Raw genomic sequence first — 16,409 nt, 5'->3', positions numbered from 1 at the left:
GCCTCCTTTTTGGTTTCCACACGGGGGGGAAGGGAAGTTGCCAAAAAATGGCACTCTTCTTTTTACCGTAAAATGGCGAAAGTGAGGAAGTCTCCCCATGGCGTCATTTTCACCTGGAGATGTTCATACACAATTTGTTTGTGTGGCACACCCATTGGATAATAATCCAGAATTTTTTACAAACAATTTTTCTTTTGTCATCCCTGTAAGGGATACTTCTCCCTCAGTTGGTTAATTTTGTCCTCGAATGTTACTTCGTATGGAAATCGGGGGAACTGATTGCCATACAGTCTTCTCATTTGTATCCACTTCGTAAAACATTCAATTTCGTACACAGTCATTCTGCACACATTAATTTTTTTTTCTGTCAAAAAATGATACATTTCTTTCCTTGGCACATAATCTGGATTTATTCCTTTGATGTAGTATTCCCAACTTTTGCAGCCATCTGACATGAGATCATTAAGGAAATTTTCAACTGATGTTGTTTCGCTTTTTGCTGTCGTGAGGTATTTGTAAAAATGTGTTCTGCTGTTGCATCGCTGCGGCGGGTTGCTGCGAAACAGTTTTCTCATCATTTGTCAGGGGGGATTTTTTGGCAGGCTATTTAACTGTGGTGGTTTCATCTGGGGGGGCAGTCCTTTAAAAAATTTGTGTGTTCCGCTGCTTTGTTATATTATCCCTTTTGATCATCACATGGTTTTTTTTTTCTTTTTTATTACCGCGTTTCGTGGATTGCTTTTTTTTTCTTCTTTTTTTTTCAATTTCGCCTTGTCGAAGGGGTACATGAGGAGGGCGCAGAATAGAGAAGAAAAGCTCCGTTGCGGAGGTGTCGCAAAAAAAAAAAAAAACCAATGGAGCTATACCATCGGTGAGGGAACCTTTTTGGAAGTTACACGGTGTGAGCGTATGGCACACGGTTCCTTTTTTTTGAGTGTGCTTTACCTGCGAATTGCGTACGCGAAATTTTGCTTCCTCCGCGGGGATAAGTTTCCTCCATTTTGCTCACTTTACGCGAAAGGGGACGCACAAAAAGGTGAAGGGGGTCCAGCGCGCCGCCTTTATCGCCTTCACGTTGAAGTTGAAATATATTGACAAAATGATGGAGAAGAAGAGGAGGAGTAAAAAAATGAGGGGGCTGTAAAAGCTGTCGAAGCGGCGGCGTCCCAGCAGAGGTTCCTTCGTCTTTCGCCTAAAAAAGGGAGGAAGTGGTATCGCGGGGGAGTGGTGAAAGGATGCCCAGGCGAAGTGGCGAAAGGATGTCGCGGCGAAGCGGTGAGAAGATGTCGGGTGAACGTGGAGAAGGAATGTCGCGATGATCGGGCACCCCTGGGGGGTCATCATTACACACTGACATGCACCGTACCGCTCAATAATCTCGATGCGTTTCAAAAAGAGGAAGTAGGACGATATGAGAGACGAGAAGGAAGTTGCGAGGAGCAAAATAATGACAATGTCCAAATGCTCATTTTCATTTTTATATTTTTCTAAGAAAAGTGCCAACAAGGTGATATACACGGAGACCAGGGAGTAATGAAGAAAAGTTCTCTCCGCGGCAAAATTTATTTTGGGATCCATTTTCAGCAGGTCGATTTTCTCCTGCGCATTTTTATTTCTGCTATATTTGTGACTCAGCCAGAGGGAAGTCTTGTCTAACATGTTCCATTTTTCTAGGGACTCATGAGAGGCTGGGGTGATCGTTCGGTGTATATAACCGTTCGCATCAATTTTGTTTCTTCTGTTCAGAAGGAGGTTACTATTTTCCCACTGTAGGGGGATTATTTCGTGGCGGTCACTTGGTGCAGGGGCGATAATGCCAACCCTTTCGATGGTTAGCCCAACTGCTGCCTGCATAGAATCGACGTTAGGGTTATCTCCCTTTGCAGAACTACTACAGCCTGTGAGGACGGATTCGGCATAATTATTGCTAGGCTTGAATTTTTCATGGACATTAGCATGGATCCAGACAGGAATGTATTTAATTTTCTCCGGGTGTAACAAAGCCATGGCTGTTTGATATTTTGAATACTTATAAGCGTTAATAAAATGGTTACTGTTTAGTATGGCTTGGACCCACTGTGGGATTTTCTCTACTTTCAGTTTGACTTCTATTATTGCATAATTTAATCGCCTTATTTCATTTGTTCGCAAGGCCTCCTCTGCTAACCTACACCAATGGTCTCTTTTTCGTACGTATTCGTTCAGCATGGACACGTTTGTGTCGATGGAGATCCTGACAGAGTTGTCGTTACTGAGTTGGAACGCCGATCTGAGGTAGGATGTTCTGATGATGGGTTCCAGCCCATTTTTGGTTATCATGGCTTGGATCTCCGTAGCGAGCGCCTCGTTCTTCTTCGTTTTCTTGTGCAAATTAATCGAAGAAGGAGTTTTCGCCACTGAAGGACTTCTCAGAAGGGTGGGTTTCTTCCCCATTGCGGTTCGCCTCTTTTGGAAAAACTTCCGCACGTCCATTTGGCCAGTCATAAACTTGAACAAGTGCTTCTGCTCCAACTCGAATCTCTCCTTCGTGGAGGTCTCTCCGGTCCACTCCTCGTGGTGAATCTTCCTCTCAATAAAAATGATTTTCTCGGGGTCTCCATCGTTGTCGTTGTACCATCTGAACCGAATAAGTTGTGCGTTCTCATATCTCAAAATTCGGTTACGGTAACACGTGGCTTCTTTATTGTCCAAGTAGACCGAAGTTATCTGTTGAGATTCGTTGAGCGCTTTGTTTTTCCCCTGCGTATGGTCAAAGTCTGCACCTGTCTCATCGGCGAGTTTGCGCTTCTTCATTTGGACGAATTTTCGGAAGTGAGCCTCCAGGTCCTGGTTGCTTAGGCCAAATATTAAATAAGGCAGGTGCTTTACAATTTTGACTTTGGTGTATACGATGTCCTCGTACTTCATTAGAAACTTCGTTGATGTGCGTTCGAAGATCTCGGGTGGAACCCAGGTCTTGCCCTCTGGGGGGGTAGCTGCACTGTATGGGTCAGCGGCACTGTATGTGTTAGCTGCACACTTCGAACGGTGCAGGGCATACAAGAGGGAGAGATACACCACCAACTCGTCCACATTGATGTTGCAGAACTTCTCCTTTATTAAGCCAAGGAGCAGCCACTGGTTGATGGAGATGCTCATTACATGATCGAAAAAAAAACCCAACTTCATTAATATTTTGCAATTCTTGTGAATGTAAAAGTCAAAATGCACAATATCACAGCCTATTAAGTCTATCTTCTTCTCCAATTCTTCTTCTTCGTTTTTGTCGCGGTAGCTCTCGACCGACTTCAGCTGCTTGTAGGTTGTCATCAGGCTGTCGATAATTTCGTCGTATTTTTTTTCCGAAAATTTGTTTATCTTTTTGATTTCCTGGGTGATGAGGTCGTTGAACAAGAAGGGGGGCAGCAGTTTTATGCCTGTGGGGGTGGGGGGAGGCACACAAGGGGCAGTTAGGCTGGGCGACGAGAGAGGGGATGCGCGCACATGCCCTACTAAGGAGGTTGTTAACGGCCCTTCTAACGACGATACTAACGACGCTTATAACGACGCTACTAACAACGCTCAGTTTAACCCTGCTCGTCAACCCTCCTGGCAGCACTTCGCATGAAGTCCTTCTCGAGCTTCAGGGGAGGAAAATGTGTGGTGATGTGGTGCGGCGATATAAGGCGGTGTGTGGGGGGGGAACGGACGCAGAGTTCGCCCAAGCGTGTGCTCATACACATGCACACACATACGCGGAGGGGTCGCAGCAAAAGCAGCCCCTCGCTGCCGAGTAGGGCTCTCTTGTGCGTACCTTCTTTTTGTACTTGTGCCCCATCTTGAGTATAGTCCTTTTAATCTTCTTGTACGAGACGTAGTACTTTCGGTAATGCCTCGGCACGTCCACCATTTTACCGCTCTCCATTTGAAAGTTTATCCTGTTTTGTGTGAAGACGGGGGGCTGGGGGAAGGCAGATCGGGGCTATACTACCTTTCAGGGGGGAGGACACCAGAATGGGCCTGATCGGACACACGCTTCTTTGGCGCCTCCCCCCGAGAAGAGGAAAGCTAAATGGGCGGTATGCAACCGTTGCGAGTTTTCCAATCAGGGGTCAGGTTTTTCTTAAGGGGGCAATTTCTGCATAGGTTTACGTCGCGCAGGGGTAGTCTCCCATCCTCCGTGCGATCGTCTCTCCGTTGGTCTTGTGCTCCTTTCTTCAGTCTCCACCGGTTTCTTGTGCTGCCCCCTCAAAAGGTGTGCACACATGGAGGGCCCTTCTTCTTTTTGTTTCCTCCCTTTAGTGGCAGATATCACCCGCACAGGCAAATAAAACTGACTGAGTAGTGATCTTCCCAATTGAAACACATTTGGGGCTGCCTATCCGTAGGGTACCTACCCCGTTTAGTGTCTCCCTTTGGGTGTTTTTTTTTTCTTTCTTCTTCTTCTTAAAATATCTCTCTTGCAAAATTGGTCGATATGTAACCCCGCAATTGTGCCTTTTCTCTTTCCTCGAAAATATTCTGGATGGCAAAATTGTGCAATTCTTGGGGCTGGTCTTTAAAAAAAAAAAATTCCACCCTGCTTTTTTTTTTGTTCCTGCTTCCTTTTCGATGTAGAAAAATTACTTCCTAGCATTCCCCACCACATTGTGTCGCCTAGCTGTCCTTCTGCTCCCTTTTTATGTGCCTCGTGGGGCCGACCACGGCCCAAACATTTTGGCTAATGTTCTGAATATGTGCAGCGGGGCAACTGTAAAGTCGGGCTCCCCCCATCCCTATGCTGACTCGACGTTACACCACACGCATTTAAGAGTAACTCTTCTGGTGTCCAACACTTTGGCAGGTAATAAAAAGGAGCATAACTGATTCTATCAGTTGGTAAAATTAGGCACTCCAACGATTATGTCGTATGCTCCAATATACGTGCACGGTGTCAGATTCGTCTTTGAGCAAATGGGATCGAGGAAAAATTTTGCAGTAAAAAAATAAAATAAAATATTCAATTTATATATTTAGCATGTAACGAGCAACCGTTTCTGCGATATTTGTTTGGGTTTTTTTTTTTCTCTTTTCTGTAAATGGATTTCTACAAAGTTAAATTCTCAGTTTTTTTCTTTTTTCTGTTTATCCATTTTGGTTGCTTCTTTCCTTGGTTCGTCTCTCTGACCCACTTTCTCTTCTCCAACTGAAAGGATAGCAAAAGCGTTATAGCAACGCTTCGACAAAACGGCAAAACACAACGTCGCAGTTTGGCCTTTGTTGTCGACTTTCCTTCGTTCTCTGATTTAAGTAATTTTCCGCCTTTTAGATGACTGACGAGCGGGGACAGCTAATTAGGTATCGTAAGAAGCAGGAAACACAGAAAAGGAAGGAGCCATGACATGTAGTCATTCGTACAAGTGAATAGGAAGAAAAAGGAGAAAAGAGAAACATCACGTTTCCATAACCCCGACATAGAGCACATAAGAACAAGCATCGTGGCACGAAAACGCAAACCACCGGAGAGGAGCAGAAATTGCGTTCGAAGGATGACTATTGTGGAGGCACCCTAAGATCAGCTTGATGCATTCCACCCCTCCGAAGCGACTCATAGATCGGATAATCCCTTTAGAACAAAGTATATACCCCCCTTCGTCGAAGCAGGATGAGCAGCAAATTAAAATTTTTGACCCTGCTCTGTGTCGCCACCACCGGCACGTACTACATATGTGTGCACAAGAAGAAAGAAATTAAGGAGCTACTCAATTCCATGTTTGTAAAAGGCAAAAAGAAGAAACACAGACGGAGGGACAGTGTAAGGAGGAAGAATCCCAGTGGACGTAAGGCGAAGTCCTTGGCTAGCTTAGCATCGATGGAAAGCGAATCGGAAGCAGACAAAATTGTTCACGTGAATGAAGACACCTCTGTTATCAGCTCAGAAGATGACTCATATTTCCTTGACGCGAGGGAAGAGAGCCCACGGGGGGGGAATGGCCTGGTAGGCAGCCACACCAATGGCGGGAGCACGAAGAGGGAGGAAGCTTCCTCATCCGAAGAAGCAGAAGAAAAAGAAACAGAAGAAGAAGAAAACGAAGAGAGCACCCTGACCGATGTCGAAGATATTAACAACCTAAATGACCGAGCAACTTACAACGTTGTGCAGATAAAAGCGAAACATAGAAGCCGGGGGAAATACCTGAATGGGCTTCGGAATGGAACCCCCCAAAAGGGGGTCTTCCCAAAGGGAGTCCCTCCAAAGGGGACCCCCCCAAAGGGACTTCCCCACGAAGAGGAAGATTTCCAATCTGCGGATAACTTAAACAAATGCGGGGTCATCCTCCCGGAGAAGTACAAAATATATTTCAAGTCCTTCGGATGCGCACACAACAGCTCGGACTCCGAATTTATGATGGGCCTGCTGGGTAATTATGGATTTCAGTTTGTTAAAAGTGTGGAAGAGTGCGATGTGTGCATAATTAATAGCTGCACGGTGAAGAATCCAAGTGAGGAAAGTATGAAGACCATTATCAATTACGTGCACAAGTTGAATAAGGCCACCAGGAGGAGGGCGACTGGCCAAGTGGACAAAAAAGGGAAGAGGGGAAAGAATGGAGAACTGGGGAAAAAGGGACAAACAGAGGGGGGTGAACAAGACCAACATTTGGATTATCTCACAACGTCATCTTCTGGAATCTCGGATTTTGAGCGTGACAACGGGTGTGGGAAGGGAGAATCCAGCTGCTGCGCGGAGGCAGCATGTGCATGTGCGCCCGAGAAGGGCGATTCGAGTTTGGTCAAAAGGGCAGCAATGAAGGGAGCGACAGAGGAAATGGAAAAGGATGCAGTGGAGGTTGCGACAAAGGAAACGGAAAAGGGTGCGGTGAAGGGAGCGGCCGCCACAGCCCCCCGCCGAGACATCAAAATCATCGTCTGCGGATGTGTGCCGCAGGCGGAGAAGGACATGGAGATATTCGAAAACGTGTCGCTCGTGGGGGTGACCAACATCGACAAAATCGTGGACGTCGTGGAGAATGTAATTAACGGGTACAACGTGCGCTATCTGAAACATGCAAAAAAAATGACCTCACTAAATCTCCCGAAAATAAGAAAAAACAAGTACATAGAAATCATCAATATTAACAACGGGTGCCTGGGAAACTGCACCTACTGCAAGACCAAATTTGCCAGAGGGGACTTAGCTAGCTATAACATCTCCGACATTATTAACAGAATAAAGCATGTGTGCAGTGAGGAAAATATAAAAGAAATCTGGCTCACCTCGGAAGACACAGGGGCGTATGGAATCGATTTAAATACCAACATCGTCAAACTGCTGAAAGAAATTTTGGACACCATTTCCAGCAGCGACGTTATGATCCGCCTAGGCATGACCAACCCACCGTACATTCTGAAACACGTCAAAGATATATGCAATTTGTTAAAGCATAAAAATATGTACGAGTTTATTCACATCCCTGTTCAGAGCGGCAGTAACGGAGTGTTAAAAAATATGAACAGGGAATATCAAATTGAAGATTTTATATACTTAGTGGAAAATCTAAGGAAGGATGTTCCAAATATAACCATTGCAACGGATATTATATGCGGATTTCCATACGAAATGGAGAAAGATCACGTCCAAACTGTCGACTTGGTAAAAAAATATCAATTTCCGATACTTAATATTTCCCAGTTTTATCCCAGAAGGGGCACTGTAGCTTATGGCATGAAGAAAATTAACACGAAAATTGTGAAAAAAAGATCGAGAGAAATAACGGATGCGTTTCTTTCCTATATGAACAATTACAAATTTTTGGAAGGAACTACGCAAAGGGTTTTATTCACGGAAGTGTCCACAAAAAGTGATGACCTTATTGGGCACACGAAACAGTATGTTAAGGTGTTGTTGCAAAACAGGAACAATGAAAATGTGCATTTGTTGAGCCATTTCGCCAACTGCAAAATTGTTTCAGCTCATAAGTGGCACGTAGTTGCGGAAGTGGCGTGAAGAACGAAAGAGATGGCATGGCCCTTTTGTTCAGGTGGCCCTTCGGAATATCCCCGTTCATTCGAGTAGCGGCACGTCTGTGCCACGAGTGTCATTCGTTGCAACGGTGCAGCTGCTTCCTTTGCGACTATTTCGTTATGATTTGTGCAGGCATTTTTTTGTCCCCCCCTCTGCCGTATCCACAGCCATGATCACCGTTGTTGTTAATTTTTTTTTTTCCACCCATTTTGGCTAGTTTACCCTCGTTTTATCTTACCTGTTAATGAAAAAAACGACAGCTAGTTTCATTTACCCAGTCTGCTGTCCCACCCTTTTTTCGTTACGTGAAGATATGGCAATGGATGTTTCTTATCCCATTTTTTTTATACTCTCCAGTAGAGCATCCTTTGTAAACTTACTTTCCATTTGGTACGTGTTAAAAGGAAAAAAAAATTTAAAGGCTGTTATGCGGCCTCTATTTCGAGGGTTTGATCGGGAGAATAACTAAAAGAAGCAAATGGGAAGTGGGGATAATCGCTTTATCCCCCTTTGGCTTTTCCATTTTGTGTATCTCACGTGTGTGCTCCCACTGGAGTGCCACAAAACAAATTGGACGATGGTTGTACATTGATGGAAGTGGGCTGCACATTCGAATGAGGTGTGTGGCCTACGTTATGCTGTACCTGTGTGCGTACCCACTTGTCGAGTGCCAAACAACCAATCTGTCCAATCTGTCCAAAATTTCCAAAAGGAATAGTCTCCGTGAATACAAATGTGTGTGTGCCCCTGCTGAGTGCACCTCTCCCCACGCCATAGACATTATTTTATTTTTTTTTCGCACGATGAGCATACACGCGGGAAGGAGATTGTCCTTGAAGAGGCTTTTCCTTCCGCCCACACGCATTAAACAAACATGTTTCGTTTGTGAGAAAAGGGGCCAACTGGGGGGTTATTTTGCTTTGTTCTATTTTTTCAACTGTCAAATTGGCATTCTGCAAGATGAGCACCATTCGATATGCTATCCTTTTTTTTTTTTTTTTTTTCCTCACCAACATGTATAAAAATTATACACTTAGTAACTTTGCTGTGTACAAGTTGGACCTCGTGTGAGCGTCCCGCGGAAATGGAAAATGCGGAATGATGCAACATATGCATGGGGCACACACGAAGTCGCGAAATTGAATATGTATAGGTCTGTCTCATTGCTGAAAAGAAGTCTCCCCCTTTTTTTTCTTTTTTTAACATTTTTATTAAGCATAGTGCGTGTACCATATGGAAGCCACACGCTTGGGTGTTGTGTAGTTTGTTTTTTATTTGTCTGGAAGTTCCTCCTACAGAGTACACACCTTTTTTGTGAAATTATTTTGAGGGGATAAATACAGGGCATGTGATCGGTCGTATGTAGGTATGGACAGATTGGTACCTAAGGATGTACGAAAAAAAAAAAAGAAAAAAAAGGAAAAAAATCCTCCAATTTTGTTCTTTCACTATACTTTTCTGAAATACAAGTAGGTTAATAACATTGGCAACCTGTCTCACTTGCGTTTTCACTTTTGTGTGTCTTAAAAAGCAATTTTGAAAAAAAGGCATCAATGAGGAAGAGAGGCAAGAATGCCAAAAAGGGGAGCCCCAAAATTGCTTCGCTTGGCACTGCGAACGCCGCAACCTGCGTAACCCCCGCTAACGCCGCCAACCCACATGGCAACATTCCCGGAGTCAACTTCAGCCGCATAAAGAGCTCCTACTTGGAAGAGGCGCTAAAGCTGACAAACACAGAAAGCGTGAAACAAAAGTTAAAACGAAAAAATGATGAACTTAGGGGAATGATCAGAGGGGAGGACATCCCCGTGGTGCCTTGTCTGGACAGCGTACTGTCAGTACAAAGCATCCCAAGTGACCATGGACGAGGGGGAGAAGACACTAAGGAGTTGAAACATTTTGAGGAATTCGAAATTGTTCTAAGGGGAGGAGTGAAAGACGAGGAGGGGGTGGCTAGCAGAGAAGCAGAAGGGCAGAAATATTCGTGCGTGGTGAAGGACGCCGCACCATCGAATGAACAACCGTTCGTTTGCGATAAGGTGCCAAGTGAGCTAGACAGCGAAGGGGGCGAAAAAATAGAGGAAGGCGAAGCGGGCGAAAAAATAGAAGAAGGCGAAAAGGACAACGTGTGCCACTTTCTTAACAAAACGAAGGAGGCGTACAAATCGTTGAACCTCGAGAAGTTGTTTCTGGTTAACAGTTTTAATAAATCCCTCCCCAATGAAGGCGTGGAGAGGAAGCCAAACGGGGTATGCGAAAATGCACACAGCAGAAACCAGGACAAACTTAGCATAGTGAAGACTATCGAAAGGACGTTGAAGGGCCAAAATTCCTTCGTCATGGAAAACATATATAACGCGTTTAGAGGCACCATAAACGATTTTATAGACGTGTACCTTCAAGAGGAAGACGAAGAGATGGGTGGGGGAAGAAGCAAAGGGACTGCGATGAGGAAGGATACCACGATTCGCAGCGTGGATCCTTTCCGACATGGAGAAAAAGTTAAGCTAAGCGATGAACATGGTTTGAAAAAAATGTATCAGATGGACAATAATATCTTCTTTCCTGGGGGAGAAAAGGACAAAATTAAAGTTGGGCAAGGTGGGTATGCGACGAAAAGGGAGGAGGATACAAATGTAAAAAAATACCTGAGCCAGTTCGGTGATAAAAGGAGCTTTCCCCAGTTGGGGAGCAGAAAATCGGGTGGGCAGAGCAACTTGGGTGGGAAGACCAACTCGCATGACCACTCCAAATGTTGCAAAATAAAACCTAGTGGGGCCAACCTATTTGGGGAAAGCAATGTGGTGACGGGCGCTATGGCCTATCTCATGGGGGAGACTTCCAGATTGACGAACGGGCGCTCATCCGGAAAGAAGAGTCACGTTGTACACCCAGATCTGAAGAAACAGAAGCAGGTGGAAGAGGCATACAGTGCATACTACCCTGAGGCGGAGACATTTGAATATTCAAGCATCATTTCTGATTATTTGTATAAGCGGAAGGGGTGGCCGGAGAGAAGAAAGGATGATGGGTGTACCTCTTCCAGTGAGCATAATTGCGCGAATCGGGATCGCATGAAGTATGAGTTGCATCCCTCGATGGGTCCCCAAATGAGCAACGTGTTAAACACGCAGGTGAATGACAGAAGCGTATTCGACATTGCCCCCATGACGCACAAGTACAAATATGCCTCTAACATCATACTGACGATAAACAAAATAAAGAATATCGAGCGTGTGGTGGAAATTAATTTGAACATTACCGATGTGCAATTGAAAGTTCCAGGCATGCGTATCGAAAATGTGATATTGCCATATAAATATGCTAGCGATTTGTTAAGCATAAAAATAAAGACATTTTGTGAAGGAAAAGGTGGGACATCCCAGAAGGTGATGTGTAGGGAGGGTGGAGCCTTAGATGGTCACAAACCTGGGGAAGACAAAATGGGAAGACAAGACAAAGACGAAAAAAATGGTACGATTAAATGCTACTTTGTTTTCATCCCACTGAACCAAATTAAGGAAGGAGTCGTAAACAAAAGACTTATCTTAATCAGCTCAAAACGGAAAGAAGAATTTGAAAAAGAAGGGTTACTCCCTGATACTCTTTACATGATAGAATCTCAGAAGCTAAATTGTGAAAGGGAAAAACATATGTACATTTCGGTAAAGATTTGTAAAAATGGAGTTCATTTTTTCCCTTCTGTGAATCTCCATCGGGGGGAGGACAATCTGGAGAATAATTACCCATCCAGTGAGAACCTCTCCAGGAATGCATTCGAACCTGTGTACGTATGTCTATACAACGATGAAGTGGATAGAGAGATTGGGAGTATACTGAATGGAAGGGGGCTAACGAACAAGGTAAGAATAAGCAAGTTAGTTACGAAAGGACATTACCTGGTTAATAATTTTCCCTTCCATTTTCATTTTAACAGTTCCAATGTGCTGATTTGTAGTCATGGGGACATTACAGAGGAGGCGGAAAAGCTGTTTCATCATCTTGGCAAAGAATTCACTCCCCTCGAAGAGTTCATTCCCGTCGAAAGATTCACTCCCCTGGCAGAGTTCATTCGTGTAGAAAGCCTCATTGACCTCTTCCCAACGCACATATTTCCACCGGTGGAGGACGTCCTACACTTGGACTTAATTAAAAGGAATGAATTTTTACAATTAAAATTTGTTCTTCATTTTTTGGCCATCACTGAGATTATATGTATCCATTTGTGTTCCCTCTTTGGGTTCCACGTGGATTTGCAGCCTCTCTTTCGGGACCACTTGAACGCAGTTAAAATGGACGATGGGACGGGGGAGGGGAACCGCTTCACCTTCCTCTACACCTCTTACGAGGAGGATGCGGAGCCCAGTGGCTACTTTCTGAACTACACCAAGCCGTTCGTTTTCCGTTTCCAGAGTGAAAAAAACAGATGGGACAACACCAGGGACAACAACTGCGAAAATGCGGAGGAGGGAAAACTACCTACCCATTGGGACGACAACGACCTCTTCATCATGGACTACGCACGCAAGCAGGCCATATTTCTACACAATGTGATAAAGCACCATGGAGACATTCAGAGTATACCAAAATGCTATGACAGGAAGAAGCGTCTTTTTTTTACGACAGACAGCAGGAAGAAGCAATTTCAAATTTATTACATGTCTATTTTGAGAAGGTACAACTTGCTACTTAACAGGGGAAACCATGGGAGGGAATCAGCCAAAGTAGCCATCCAACCAGCCGCAAATGGGCAGAATTCCCAGTGGGGTAGCCAGACAGAGTTTATTCAGAATGGAAACAACTCCACAGATGGGGGCTGCTACAGGGGGGACAAGCTCCACGGGGTTCCCCAGGCGAGGGACCACTCTGCGGTTGAGATAAGTGCGACTCTTAAACGGCAAGGTGGTGCTAATACCAATGCACCGATTTGTACAAACGGGGTGGAAAATGAAAAGAGTAGAAGCCACTTGGGGGTTACCAATTGGGGAGAGAAAGTAAGAGGAGAATATGTACACAGAGGAAGTGGCGCCTTACGGGGGAAAGCTCCAAAAGTTGAAAACACATACAGGAGAAACGTCACCGTGACAGGTCAGGCAAAAATGGCGGAAGAGAGAAGCTTTGCTGGGGGTAACAAAACGACAGAGGAGGAACAGAAGTTATCCATTAGAGAGGAAAATAATACCCATGGTGATAGTGCTACCGAGAAGACGTCATTTTACAATCTGAGAGAATACAAGAATTATCATTTCCATGAGAAAGCAGCTGGTGAAATATTTTGTAAAAATGGCAACTCACTTGAAGACTTGGACCGAGGGAGGGACAGCCATGAAGTGATAAATGGAAATGGATGGCACGTGGATGGCAAGGGGAAAGAATCTCCTACTAGGGAACTGCCTCGTGTGCATGATGATGAGATCGCTTATTATAACATGCATAGAGAGGATGTCCCGTTCAGTCTGGAGAATGTCAAGTGGGATTTTAATGACGACGATGTGTACCCAGGTGAGCATCATCCTGTGAATGCGGGTTATTCAAATGGATACAGCAGCAGGGGGGGTGATAACCTGCGCAAGGGCATTGGCTACGGAGGGGAAGTCCAACAGTGTGGTGTCAGTGCTAGTTCGGAGGCCACTCCTCGGGGGGGTGCCGGGGCGGACAGCCAGACGGTCTCCATTGCGGAGGTTAGTTATGGAAGCGGATACGGCTACAACGAAGGGTGCACCGAACAACACAGCGAAAGCTACGCCGATCGGTTGATCCCCGGACGAGATGCGCGCCTTCCCGGGGCGGCGAACCAGGACTGGGTCGCTTCAAAGGTCTCCGCATCCAAAGTGTGCATCGATCACACGGACCACATGGACCACGCAGCCAAGCATTGCAAGCTGGTTAGGCGAAGTGATAATGAGGCATAGACAAAGGGGAGGAGTACCTCGGCAATTACCATTACGTTCTTGCTTGTGCGGGAAAGGGGGATGAGGTGGTTGCCCGGGCTTACACCATTTGGGGAGAAATCAGCCGAATGGCTATTTGAACAGAACAAAAAAGAAAAAAAGAAAAATAGATAAAGAGATGAATAAGATAAAATAAGATAGTCATTAAAATGATAACCAAAATATTAATCATTAAAATGGCACATTCCCGCGTTAAGCATTACAAAGTGTGGAAGGAAAAATCCTCCTCTCATTTGTGCACACTGAGCAAAGCCGTGCTTCTTTCCTCACACGGTGCTTCAATAGGGCAGACACGACAATGCGCGTATGCCTTCCCCGTTTTTTTAAGCAGTGTTGCTCGTTTGTGCCTCCTCTCACTGTGTTGCATTTTTTTCTTTACTTATCTGCACTCCCCCTTTTTTTTTTTATTTTTTTATTGTCCTCAGTGTGATTGTTCCCTCCTGGCTAGGAGCCACGGTGTACCGTAGGAACGGAGCAAATCTTCCTTCTACCCCCCACGCACACATTAATTGAGTGCGCTGACGGGGCTACCCCTCCTCGTGCTTGTCCAAATAGAAGTACGTATATATGTAGAGATAACAAAAAATCATATGGATTAAAATTAGACATATTAATAACTTGATTAAAATCCTTTTATGATTCTTCGATATGGATCGTCTCCACTGATTTGTTTTTTCCCATATGAGGCGCAGTCCTCGCCAGATGGTAGACTCCGTTCGTTCATTTCCATGATGCGCACGTTCGCCTGCTCCGTTGTTCCTTCGGAGGGGTAGTAGGGGTCGGGGGGAATATGAAGCGTGCCCGCAAGGTGAAGTGAAGACCGGTGTGTGATCCGATGTGTGATCCGACGTGTGAACCAACGTATGAACCGACGTGTAAACCTCCATTTGCATAGAGCAGTTTTCCCGCTCCCCTTACCTCTGGGCCAGGTGAACATACAGGGTGAAATCCCGGTTGATGCGAAAGAACGGCTTGGCGAAAAAGAGGAAGTGCACTGGATCCTCGGAGTCGAAGTAAATCTGCTGATTCTCGCACTCGACATTGATGAAACAGTTTTCTCTCATATTGGTGGCTAAGAAAAGAAAAAGCGGGCGGGGGGGAAGCTGTTGAGGGAAAAAATATATACACGTCCATTTGGCTGTGATGAGATTCACAAATTGAGGCGTAGTCGTGCGACCCTCCACATTTAACTACTTCTTGGAGACATCCCACAGGTGCTGCTCTCTATGCCCTCATCCAGGTTGCCTTAATTTTTCCACTTTGAAAAGTCCACCGATTGGTAAAATCTCCCTGTGCAATCTTTCCGCCTTACTGTTAAGGAGGTTGTATCCTGCCTTCAGATTTTTCTTCGAACTACAGCCGTATTCGCAAAAGTGAAATTCCTCTTGGCAGTAGTATCGCCAGGAACACGACAGGTTATTCAGATCGCTGGAGTCATTTTTCTCGTCAAGGAAAGCGACATATATCATTTGGTAACACGTGCACCTCAAAAAGAGGTGGAGAAGGATGATTAGCGTTCCCAGCCATACATGGTTCATGTTTTTACGGACAACAGGAAGGGAAACCAGATTGGAAGTACGTCCACGCTCAGACGACACACATGAGAGGACAGACGTCACAAGGATCGGCTCGAATGATTTGTTACGCTTTCCCTCGGGGTCACCATGAGGCAAGTCACATTTCGGCTACTGCGAAGCGTAGACAGGGCCCAATTTAGGCGCAATATCGGTCCAATTTTGCACCAATTTTGTGTAAACTTTTTTTATGTATCAAGGGAGGACAGTAAAAAAGGGGAGAGACGTAAGCCACTTGGGGATCCAAAAAAAAAAAAGGACTCTACATTCTCTGTTGAAGAGGTTTATACGATTTTATATATTTTTTTTTTCTTCTTTTTTTTTCCTAACAGGATAGGGAACCTTTTTTTTGTGCTAATTTATTTTATTTTACTTTTTTTTTTTTTTTATCACTAGTGGAGAATAACAAAATGTACATTTGCCGCTCACTATGGGCCTTTTCCGCACCGTTTTTCTGCACTGCTTTTTTGGCCGTTTTTTTGGCGTCAATGCACCGCTCTTCACGGGGGAGGGGCGATACAGGGGTCGCTCCACAGCGTTACCAAGTTTGGCGCCTACTGCGCGTGTGCTACGTTTTGTGCCAACCGGATTATGCTGCTCATGGCGCGACACGCACCGTTGAGTGTAGGTATATGCGCGTAGCTATGCATATATCTATGCGTGCACATGCCATGCGCCCCTTCCCCCTTGCGTTCGCGGAAGGTGAGTTAGTTAAACGAGTTAATTTTTCGTGTTCCATGTGAACGGCAGGGAAATCTTCCATTTCGAGCATTTTTTCCCATGCGGGTTGATTTCCACTGGATTGGCCGCTTGCCATCCACTGGGTTAGCCGCTTGCCATCCACTGGGTTAGCCGCTTGCCATCCACTGGGTTAGCCGCTTGCCATCCACTGGGTTAGCC

The 16,409-nt window shown here is 45.1% G+C and overlaps 5 protein-coding genes across 5 annotated transcripts; 2 read left to right on the top strand and 3 right to left on the bottom strand.

Moving 5' to 3' along the window:
- Nucleotides 1-197: 197 nt before the first annotated feature.
- On the bottom strand, nt 198-578 carry C922_00935 (hypothetical protein; the record flags this gene model as incomplete). Its single annotated transcript, XM_008816544.1, has 1 exon — nt 198-578. The coding sequence occupies one exon, from the start codon at nt 576-578 to the stop codon at nt 198-200; it is 381 nt and encodes a 126-aa protein (XP_008814766.1).
- Nucleotides 579-1,005: 427 nt separating this feature from the next.
- Nucleotides 1,006-3,889, bottom strand: C922_00934 (hypothetical protein; the record flags this gene model as incomplete). The annotated part of the gene is made up of 4 exons (XM_008816543.1): nt 1,006-1,192; nt 1,367-3,416; nt 3,572-3,620; nt 3,794-3,889. 4 exons carry the CDS (start codon nt 3,887-3,889, stop codon nt 1,006-1,008), a joined length of 2,382 nt encoding a protein of 793 aa, XP_008814765.1.
- A 1,734-nt stretch (nt 3,890-5,623) lies between these two features.
- C922_00933 (hypothetical protein) lies at nt 5,624-7,966 on the top strand (the record flags this gene model as incomplete). The annotated part of the gene is made up of 1 exon (XM_008816542.1): nt 5,624-7,966. The coding sequence occupies one exon, from the start codon at nt 5,624-5,626 to the stop codon at nt 7,964-7,966; it is 2,343 nt and encodes a 780-aa protein (XP_008814764.1).
- A 1,571-nt stretch (nt 7,967-9,537) lies between these two features.
- Nucleotides 9,538-13,896, top strand: C922_00932 (hypothetical protein; the record flags this gene model as incomplete). The annotated part of the gene is made up of 1 exon (XM_008816541.1): nt 9,538-13,896. One exon carries the CDS (start codon nt 9,538-9,540, stop codon nt 13,894-13,896), a length of 4,359 nt encoding a protein of 1,452 aa, XP_008814763.1.
- A 566-nt stretch (nt 13,897-14,462) lies between these two features.
- Nucleotides 14,463-15,473, bottom strand: C922_00931 (hypothetical protein; the record flags this gene model as incomplete). Its single annotated transcript, XM_008816540.1, has 3 exons — nt 14,463-14,694; nt 14,854-15,007; nt 15,248-15,473. 3 exons carry the CDS (start codon nt 15,471-15,473, stop codon nt 14,463-14,465), a joined length of 612 nt encoding a protein of 203 aa, XP_008814762.1.
- Between the last annotated feature and the right edge of the window lie 936 nt (nt 15,474-16,409).

This window comes from Plasmodium inui (genome assembly GCF_000524495.1).
Source record: "Plasmodium inui San Antonio 1 unplaced genomic scaffold supercont1.3, whole genome shotgun sequence".
In the NCBI taxonomy this organism is placed as follows: Eukaryota; Apicomplexa; class Aconoidasida; order Haemosporida; family Plasmodiidae; genus Plasmodium; species Plasmodium inui.
The sequence above is the reverse complement of the archived record's forward strand: the minus strand, read 5'-3'. Positions and strand labels throughout refer to the sequence as shown.